The 11,246-nt window shown below is 35.2% G+C and overlaps 1 protein-coding gene across 1 annotated transcript; it reads left to right on the top strand.

Moving 5' to 3' along the window:
• The first annotated feature begins 4,500 nt into the window (after window positions 1-4,500).
• LOC121313373 (aquaporin FA-CHIP-like) lies at window positions 4,501-9,319 on the top strand. Its single transcript, XM_041245813.1, has 4 exons — window positions 4,501-4,965; window positions 6,367-6,528; window positions 7,314-7,394; window positions 9,038-9,319. Exons 1-4 carry the CDS (start codon window positions 4,606-4,608, stop codon window positions 9,212-9,214), a joined length of 780 nt encoding a protein of 259 aa, XP_041101747.1. The 5' UTR covers window positions 4,501-4,605; the 3' UTR covers window positions 9,215-9,319.
• The last annotated feature ends 1,927 nt before the right edge of the window (window positions 9,320-11,246 follow it).

Below are 11,246 nucleotides of genomic sequence, written 5' to 3' on the forward strand. Positions count from 1 at the left end.
GGAAATTAACCCCATCCCTGACAATTTAAAAAGTGCAGAGCTTTGCTCTGCCACAAGGCTAAACATTAGACTACCTTAAAAACACATGCAAATTGAATTGTTTGTGGCTGAAAAGTATTCCGTTATAGAGGTATTTTTCAGTCACTCTTACTGTTAACTTATCAATTCTCTCCACAACCTTGGATTAAGCACTGAGGAATGATCAGAGGCAATTGGAACAGTGTGAACATGACAATCATTTTAGGTGTTATAGAAGAAAGCCACCATAACTAGGATTTTTTAGTGGAAGATTTTCAGGACTTCTAATCCAAACCCTGTCAGAAGATAGATGGAAATGCAATGAAGGGTGTAAAAGCTGTCCTCTTTCAAGCTGGGAATTTATAGTATAAAAGTAAATTAAGCAAAACTGGTCACTGGTGCCCTTGCTCCTGCCCCTGAACCACACGATGGTTAGAAATAAATCATCTGCAGTTTCTTCTTTGTTTGAACAGCTTGCTGATCCTGTGTTGTGTTTTTAAATACATTAACAAAACACCAAAGGACACCAGAAGTTTCTAGCATCCTTTGTTGTGAAGGCTCCCGACAACCACAAGGAATGTTGTACAGTAGAGAAACCATTGAGATAAATACACAGTATGTTACCCAATGTTGCATGCTTCAAAACCAAAAATCTTAAAATCTGATCAAATATAGTCAACTACCAAAAAAATTAACATATTTCCAGTTAATTATTTTTCCTTGTTTTGTGAAAAAAAATATAAATAATGTTTTTTACAAAAAGAAACAAAATAAGATGATTTAAAAAAAAAATGTAGGAATGAACTGAACACGCCTGCAGCTCCACCACTTCCAAACACGAAAAGAAAATGATCCATAAGCACTTGCCTGCCTAGCCACAAATACTACAATGCCACCTAGTGGGGATGACAAAAAAATAGAAAACCCTTCCTTGTAAATTTGTTAATGATGTGAAAACAATTTATGACAAATTAAGTGTGATACAAACTGTACACAAATATACTTGGTCAAACGCACCCGGTATACATATAATCTCCGTCCAGAGAATGAATAGCAAAACCTGTACAATACTGACTTTATTGCCAGTATCAAGATCAATCTACATAAACACCCAAGGCCTCTGCCTCTGGTGGCACTTAAAAAATCGCAACGGGTGCTCAGATTGCCTGTTCTTGACAATGGTGAGGCATACCATCATACATTAAAACCTGAGGTAACATTGTGTCTGGTTTGTAAATAGTTTTAAGATTGCAGGTGTCCCAAATCCAAAGTCCATCGTGCCAACCATGCGTTGGACACCCCCTTAATCTTCCCTGACAATAACATCTGCAATGGTGTATGCGGAGTGTGTAGCACTACCTGACTGAGCCCACAAATGTACTCATCATGCATCATAGCCCAGTGGACAGATAATAAATGGCGCATGCACTGATCATACACCTTCTCCACCAAGGTCAATAACAAGTGTGAAGCATAAGCAAGAGGACAATGTATAGATTGCACCTCTCATAAGAGAACAGCTGAAATTGCCTCCTCTGTTGCAGTTGTTTGTAACACAAAAGGAGGACTGCGGTCCGAATTACAGAGAGCAGGAGCCTGTAGAAGGGATTGCTTTAATTTTTCGAAAGCTGCCTGATGCTGTGGTTCCCATAACAACAAATCTTTCCATTTTTTTCTCCTTTTAGGAATTCATACAAGGGTTTCACCACCTCAGCAAATCCTTCTATAAAATCTCTACAAAACCCCACAATGTCTAAGAAAGAATGTAATGCTGCAATGGACGTAGGAAGAGGCAAATGTACCATTGTAACCTTATTGGGGTCAGGTGTCAGGTGTGGTAGCTACCACTGATGCACATGTGGGTGTGTGTTTGTTCAGCTCCCTTTAATCAATAGTAAGGCTCCAAGAGTGCATTCACAGGGGATAGACATGGCCTGACCACTGCGCGTCACACTGATGAGTCAATGGTAGTCTGCAGGTGGGGCACGGCCTCAGTGTGGTAGTTATACTAGTTATATCGTGTTAGACGTCTAATAAATAACAAACAGTACAATTAGAACTGACAAAACAAACAAACACTGAACACTCATGGTAATATTTCGCTCGTCCTTTAGCATTCTCTTAACCATAAATAAAGGAGCAGATCACCTAGCCACGTCCCCTATTTGTACCTTCAATCACACCCCCTTGGTTAGCGAGTGCAGCTGTTTCTCCTCCAATCTGCAGTTACCACATCGCTTTCCCTCTGGGGTGATGACTTAATGTACCTCAGCTGTGCCCCCTGTACACTGCATCCTCAAAGGTCGGGAGAGAGATTTATCTCCAAGAATCATTCTGTTCCTGTCACAATGCTCGATTAAAAAAATACCTTGATATTGACCTTGACATTTGACCTCTCCTTATGGTCAAATGTAAAACTAGCTTATACCTCATTACAGAGTGCAGATAGAGTCATGGTTACTGTGGAACAAAGATAGCCGAACTAATGGTAGGTGGCAACTGGAAGTTGGCAATTTTGTAGGGATTGCTTAACTGCAAGTTTACTAAGCAACTCTATTGTGGTCATATGCGGGACATGCAGCGATTGGATAGACCGTGGAGCCTGGATGATCACAGGGAGGAGTTTAGACACATTAGCTTCTTGTGGAATTCAAAGAAGAGCTTTTACAATTTCAGCGAGGTCGCGTTTGTAACGAAGGTGCCAAGCTTGCTTGTCACAAAAACCTGTCTGATCGACCCCCATATTTTCTCGACATCTGGTATAAAGAGCTGTAACATACGTATAAAAATATAATTATATATATATATATATATATATATATATATATATATATATTGGATAAATATATACTATATAGATACTTTCTATAATAACAATAAACAACATAATTTCAATAAACCAGAGTGGTTATTGTATCTTGCTGATTTATTCCTTATCTCTTAATGCCATACCCAAACCATCCTGGAGTTTAATTTGTATCTATATGATTTTCACACAACATTGCCATTATAGTCCTCACTGAAATAAATCCACATATATTTCATGTATGCTTGGTTTCCTTGTTCCAAGCAGTGGTAAACCCTTTTTTTTTAAATGCTTGACATTTTTAATCAAGCATCAATAAGTTTGTTGAAAAAGGTCACAATACTTTACTGCCAAAAGCAGGAACCGAGAATAGTGGTGAGAATGCATGTGATTGTTACAAGCTACATGCGTGGGTCATGTACAGACTTCTTTTCCTTCATATATATGAAAAAAATACCTATTTATGGATTTTGTTATATTATATATATAATAAAAAATATATATATATATATATATATATATATATATATATATATATATATATATATATATATATATACACACACACACACACACACACACACACACACACATATATATATATATATATATATATATATATATATATATATATATATATATATATATGTTGGGCAGTGGCAGGGAAGGTGCTCTGCACATGAACAGGGTTTTTTTGTATAAATGTATTATAATTAATTAATGAAGTACCTGATGCTTTTGGGAGAGCCTGCCTGCTGTGTGTTATTGCCAGCTGTGGATAATCAGCAGGTAGGTGTGTTCCAGCGGGGCGTCAGGTATAAAAAGGGCTAGTTTATTCACCTCAGGGATGCTGCAAAGCCACAGACAATGGGTTAAACACCATCCACACTACCTGGACAAAGAGACATAAAGACCTTGCTGTAATCCTCTGATCGCCTAGAGAATGACCAGGGATCAGAATGTAAAAAAACGAAACCTCTGACGGTCGGGCGAGAAGCCGGAGTTGGGGTTTGTTTATGGTTCAGCATTGAAGACTTGTTCAACTTCAGCCTCCGTCTTGATCTCCTGCCTGTCACTCAGCAGCGAATGCCCACATCCATGTGCCAGCAGTCTGTCATACCTGTAAATAAAATGATATCCTATCCATGCACTGTGAAGAGAAGAGTCAGGAGCCAGAGAGAAGGGGTAGTAATACACATTTCAATCTAACCCATTTCTGAAAAGCTGTTTATAGTAGCAACTATCTCTGTTGTCACAATGGCTGGATTTGAAAGTTCCTCCATATTCCATTGCACTAGTCAGTTTAGAGATTTGGTACCACTATAAAATATAAAACTGCAATATGTGACCAATTAAGGGATTCATTTCTCTTAACAAACTTGATTCCAGGTGTATTTTCCATCATACAGTGGTCAACAAGAAAAAAAAAAAAAAAGAAATTGATGCATTTTTCAATTTGTCGTTGAGTCTTACACAAACCATATTTTAGTTCTACTAATTAACAAAAAAATGCAAAAATACTTTACTTAATACAATATTTAGCCTTCTTTGTATACCATTTTAAAGCACCCTAGGGATATATTTATTGTATCCAGTTTAAAATTTAAAAAGGGAAGGAAAACATGTCCGGAAAAAAGCTCCAGGAATTAATCCTAATGGTCAGCACTTATCTTTAAACTCTGCACCTCCCCCTTCCTCCCACTACCAACTTGGATCTCTATAAATTCAAGATCTTTGTTGTGCTTGTAGAATTCACCCAAGACTACCAAGGAGCCCTGGTCATGGCCAAAGAATTCCGTAATCATGCATTCTGGAGGGGTGTGATGGCTGAGCTGATAGGCATGACATTGTTTGTCTTCATTAGCATAACAGCAGCTCTTGGTTCCAATGCCACTGGTGCGGGCCAAGAAGTGAAGGTGTCGCTAGCGTTTGGGCTAGCTATTGCTACTTTGGCACAAAGTTTGGGTCACATTAGTGGAGCTCACCTGAACCCAGCAGTGACTCTAGGGCTGCTTACAAGCTGCCAGATCAGTGTGTTCAGGGCTGTAGTGTACATAATTGCTCAAGTCCTGGGTGCAACGATGGCCAGTGGAGTTGTTTATGGACTCCAACAAAATAGCAATAGCCTTGGTTTGAACAAGGTAAGTGTGAATTGTCGTTTCTTTACAGAAAAGGCTAATTAATAATTTACTCAAATACATTGTACATTGAGCACTTAGGATTTATTCCAGCTGTGTTTTGTGGTTCATGTTTTTCCTTATTTCTAGTATAGTATATGTTAGTTTGTTTTTCGGTTCAATACCATGGTTGTATTATTACATTTTATTTATGCATTTGAGGCTCAAATCCCTTTTTTTATTTCACTAGTTTTATTTATATGGTTGACTTTTTTTTATTTGTACTGTATTTTGTCACACATATGATATGAAAAGTATGCATACAATTCCTTTTCTTACACTTTATGTTATACCTCTTGTTAATCATATTTTATCACTTGCACAGCTTATTAAAACACCTACAGTTTTGTATCTCTGTGGTTACTTCTACTTTCATTGTTTAATATGGATAACATGAGCCACTGATGGTACAAAAGATACCTTCAGTATGTAAATAAACAAACAAAATTAATTACATATTAAGCGATGAAGTGCAGAAACTAAGCAGAAAGGAGACATTTACTTCTGTATCCACAATTTATGAAAATTATGCAGATAGCCATCATAAAGAACTGTGTAGAAATAACTGTAAAGAGAAAACCAAAATGAGAAAGCTTAGTTGTACTGATGACGGTGTAAATTGTGATTAAATTGCATTAAGTCATTACACATTTAGGGTTTATGAGTTAAAGTTAGTCTATCAGATGTATTCATAATGAAGTGCTTCTAGACTTTGACCTACAGGTTTATAGTATAGTGAAATGTTTTGCATTGTTTTTCCTCTGGGATTCTGACCCCTACTGGTGTATTCTATGAACAGTTTCTGACATATATATAAAAAAAAATATATATATATATATATATATATATATATATATATATATATATATATATATATATATATATATATATATATATATATGTGTGTGTGTGTGTGTGTTCTGATTCAAATAAAAAGTATACCTACAGGATACAAGAAAGTTATTATGACATGCCTCAAACACCTCTAGCATTGTGCTTTGTAATACATCAAAACAACCACAAAGTACGACATGCATGTACATTGACTAACACTAACTTACAAATACATCATGACACATCTCTTCATTAAAAACAGACCAAAAGACCTACTTATAGTATATGATAATGATGGATATAAACCTTCTCTGTTGTTACCTTATTTAAATTGAATGTGAGCTAATATATAGAAATACTCTATTACTCTTAATATGTATAGACTGTATTTAATATTATTTGTATAAAGATCTAATGTTTCAAACAAGACTGTTAGTTTTTTTTTTTGTTTGTTTGTTTTGTTTTTTTTACCAGTGGAAAGCTTTAATTTGTGGACTGAATCTCTTTTTAATCTTTCCATTTCTGGTGTAGTTAAACAGCACAAGTCTTGGCCAGGCTGTGGGTATTGAGCTTATTGTCACCTTCCAGTTGGTACTGTGTGTCATAGCAACCACAGACAAGAAAAGGAGTGATGTTACTGGCTCGGCACCCTTGGCTATTGGACTGTCGGTTGCTCTTGGACACCTTGGGGCTGTAAGTTATAATTTATATGGCATATACATATTTTATCTAAATGCATCCATCTAATCACACAAAATGCAAATAATCACAACAGGGCTCTATTGACAGTTTTCTTATGTAATTGGGCCCTACCCATTGTGAGAGGCCATGTTCATCACAGAGACAAAAAAAAAAAAAAAAAAAAAACAGCCTGGAACAGTACAGCACTCACTATCACAGTAAACCACTCTGTTAGACTTCCATTGTAGAATTAGCTCCTACAAATACTCAAGACGAATAAGGGAGCAAGCCCATAACCTACTTCCTTGCAAAGGAGTACATTTTTAGGGTGAAATTCGCAAACTTCTAACTTCAATCCTAGTCAATCAACTGGATAAGCAACTTCCAAGTAACTGCACTTGTAAATAAATTGTGGATGGTACCTATATCCTGGCAGTTGATCAATAAACTGTCTTACCTTGCCTGAATTTCCTGTAAAGAAAACATATCCTAATAATTCTAAACTGATTTAGAATTATTGGTTGTTGTTATAACTACCGATGAAACACTGAGGACTGTTATGCACAGATTAAATACCTTGTTAACAAAACAGTCTATACAAGCTATTACAGAGAACTCAAGGTAATTTATCTTAAAAAAAATAAATAAATAAATAAAAAAATATATATATATAAAAGGTACTATGACAAACATAATAACCCACCAACAATTTAGGGGACATCTTAAATTTATGAATGTGAATACATTTCTATTCTGAGAGTCAAATAATCTAATCAAGTCTGTATTTCTCTCTTCAGATTAGCTACACAGGCTGCGGAATGAACCCTGCCCGGTCCTTTGGCCCAGCTGCTGTATTGTGGGATTTCAAAGATCACTGGGTAAGTGTCAGCCATGGTATCAGGCAAAATAACTTAGATTAAAGTAGCCATCTACACCAACCTCTTAGTTTATAGAGGAGAGAGAATTTGATTTAATGTGTTTTATATCTATGGTTTGTATATCTATATTTGTTTTTATTTCGGGATATACCTGAGTAGCCAAGCAAAAAGAGGGTCCACAAGCTGCCATCAATTAAAGATTATTTTATTATTTTAGCAATTAAAAAACATTAATAAATAATAATAATCAATTCATATCATTCAAATGTACATTAAATAACAGAAGGCAGAAATATATATCAATTTATAAACAGGAGTCCAAAGCAATAGGAAATCTCTTTCCAGGGCTTAACAATCTGCATAGTCCATCAACTAAAATAGTCCAAGCCAGTAGGGTGTATGGGTGGCTTAGGTAGAAAGGTAGAAAGGCAGCACTTAACTTTAGCGAGAGGAGTGATTGAACCACTCTCCCCTCTCGTAGATGACAATAGCTCGGACTCTGTGTCTTTGTTGCCGATTCGCTCAGCCTCGCTCTGCAACCCCGTTGATCTCTGTTCCACAGATCCAGCTGTCAGCTTCCCTGTGAGCACAGACGTGCGTGTGCTCTGCTCGTCCCTGTTTCAGTCTTTTTTCTATACCTTTTCTGTAGTCTCTCTAGGTTTTTCTCTGTCTGTGATACTTCCCCATTCTCTTCTGTTCTTCTTTTAAGTTCTCTCTCAGCTCTTCTCCCCCATTCTTTTATCATTCTCACATTAGAAAAAAACAAGTCAGTTTTCACCTGCTGCAGATCAGTCAGGTAATTAATCAATTGTATTAAATCAGGTGCAATTCAAAATGAATATTTGTAATATTTATAAGCTGTGCTCATAAATCAAAAGAACTAATCACATCTGTGACATAAGCACGTTGTTTCAATCAAACAACCAAAGGGATTAATTAATGTAATAAATGTGAAGCAGAAACTAACAACAACAACCGGTTGAACCCAACGTACCAGGTAGGACAAAAAAATCTTCAGCCATAGGTTGTAAGGCAACCATGGGCAGCCATTACAGCTCTGTATGCTGTAAGCTGTACGGGTCTGCGATAATGCTTCTTGGTTTCTAGTATATCCATAGTTTATCTAGCCAATTATTTACCACCAGTTACCGGCCAAAAGTTTGGAGAGTGGCCTCAATATCATTTTCAGTTTAGAAGTAATCAATGCATATGTTAATATTATCAAAAAATCACTGAAAATCCATTTGCAGTAAAAAAAAAAAAAGTATTCCACATTTCAGGTCCAGTCAGTTTCTCTTGATTTGCTAACCCCTTCTGCCCCCTGCTTTCCATGGAACGGCCTATCCATGCCAGCCTCCAGCGCTTGCTCTGTTCAAAATCACAATATGGTAGATATAGTTTGTGATCACTATGTGATATTACTTCAACAGCGGAAACTATGTGCAATTTTCTTATTCTGTCATGTTTTCAATGGCTTATTGTGTGTACCAAAATTCAGCACTCTACTTTGACTCGATATGCCAGAGCATGTGTGGATATAACCCAAGTAAATTTATTCCAGCACTGTATCCTACATTACATATACAGAGAATATGGAATTATTGATTTTATTTATTTATTTTTTTTTAAACCAAATATCTCAGGTTTTCTGGGTGGGACCCATGATTGGTGCTGTCACCGCTGCACTCGTTTATGACTTCATCCTGTATCCCAAACCTGATGATCTGACTGATCGATTGAAGGTGCTGGTTAACGGTCAGGCTGGAGAATATGATGTCAGATCACCTGAAGACAGCACAGTGGAAATGACATCAAAATAAGCAGAAGATGATATAGCACGTGTCTTATTTATATGGCTGCTCTAGAGTTACAGCATTAATGATCCATGCAACAAAATTATACTGGAAGTTTACAGAAATAAAAAAAAAAAACATAGAAATAAAAAATTATATAATAATATGTCATCACAAAATCAACTACAATATACTATAAAAATAAATTTTTTATGAGAACATTTTGTAATTAATTTGAATTAAAAACATGGTACAAACTTATTAAATATATATAATGTTTATATAATATATATATATATATATATATATATACTTGTGATGTGATACATCTCACTTTGATAAAATAAAAGCATATACATATATGTGTAATCTTTTTTTTTTTTTTCCTGGGAAAACGAGATACCCACCAGGATTGGGTTTGACCTGTTTCCTGTTTTAAATTAAATCACATTTATTATTTACTAAATGTGAATCCCACCATTATATAAAAGAATAAAAAACTACTTTAATGCCAGTTTTTTTTTAATGTAGTTGAAAATAACAAAGCAAATGGCTTGAGTAAACCATAAAGAATGAATGCAGTTTTACAGTTCATCGCACAGTTATAGTATTATTCAAAGAAAGACAACAACATTATGCGTCGGCAACAGATCATAAAACTGTTTGAAACTAACAGGATAGAAAACAGTAAGACTGATTCAATCAATACATTGAGAAGTTACACAGATTTTTAGTTGAGATAAGTGCCAGGATTTTAAGAATAGTGCATATTTATTGTAACACGAATGGCTGACAGTAAAATAAATGGATACATTCGATTTTTGTCCCCAAAACATTGAAGGTCTAACAGTCTGACTAGATTAGACTTACAATGCAGCTATAGATTTTGTATTTCAAAACACCTTTTTAATTAATTGTAATCTCCTTAATGATCCATTATAAAGCTACTTCTTGTCCTAGCTCAGTCATGCCAGATGCACTGCGTAGTATTATCCATCTGTTTCACGGAAGCAACAGTTAGACTACTCTGATCCCACAAACACTAGATTTTGCTAGTGTAGATGAGTGTTTTGATAGGGAACAACGGGAGTGTTTTGAATTTTTACACCTAGCACTAACCTGAGGTCAGAGTTTACCTAAACTACAATTAGATATTTCAACAGTTCCCAAGTAATTGGAAAAAAGAACAAATTGTAAATGAACATGAATAATAATGCAGATTCAGTCTTGTGAGCTTATTTAATTGTAATATATCTACTATCATATAGATATATATATATATATAATATATATATATATATAGATATATATATATATATATGGCCTACCATGTCAGGACAATTAGAGTTCTTTATTTGCTTCAATTATGAATAAATGGTATGTCAAAACAAATACACTCAAAATATGGTAACCTAATTTACCCTGAATCTTAAGTGAGTTAATTACGGTAACCTTGTTTTATTCCTTTTTTCTTTTTATCTTTTGGTATTTGAGAATCTAATAATAAAAGTCCTATAATAAGACCCCAGTCGCATTAAGAATGTATGATCAACACATACTGAAATTATGTGATTGCTAAAGAAGTAACAAGCATGTACAATGTAGGTAATGTGAATCAGGTATAACTATGTCGTCAACTGAGAATCTTGTTTTATTATGAGACAGCAGTAGTTCATTTTGTGTGGATCAAAAGGCATCAATAATTCATACAATAAAATCTAACCAAAAAAAAAAAACATTGGCTCAAATTACCTCACCAGAAGAGGCAATCCTGGACATTAAACATAACTGAATCATACATCTCTTTTAAAAGCTCAGTGAAATCACAATACTGTAAATTAGACATGCATTGTAAATCATTATAAATACCATGATTTACCAAGGTACATAGGAAAACCATGTCAAATTGCAAAATTACTGTTGTAAACTTTCATTAGGGTAGCAGAAACACTAATCACTCACTAATTAAAATCTTAGGAAGACAACTTCATGCTTATAAAAAGCGTATGAAGAACACGACTGATAAAACTTGTCACATCTTAATTGGCTCCAAATACAG

Source organism: Polyodon spathula, chromosome 3 (assembly GCF_017654505.1).
Source record: "Polyodon spathula isolate WHYD16114869_AA chromosome 3, ASM1765450v1, whole genome shotgun sequence".
NCBI classification, from domain to species: Eukaryota; Metazoa; Chordata; class Actinopteri; order Acipenseriformes; family Polyodontidae; genus Polyodon; species Polyodon spathula.

Coding starts and splice junctions, on each gene's coding strand:
- LOC121313373 (XM_041245813.1), top strand. CDS start 4,606: ATGGCCAAAGAATTCCGTAATCATGCATTCTGGAGGGGTGTGATGGCT. Junction 4,966..6,366: donor ATAGCCTTGGTTTGAACAAG/GTAAGTGTGAAT, acceptor TTTCTGGTGTAG/TTAAACAGCACAAGTCTTGG. Junction 7,395..9,037: donor GGGATTTCAAAGATCACTGG/GTAAGTGTCAGC, acceptor CAAATATCTCAG/GTTTTCTGGGTGGGACCCAT.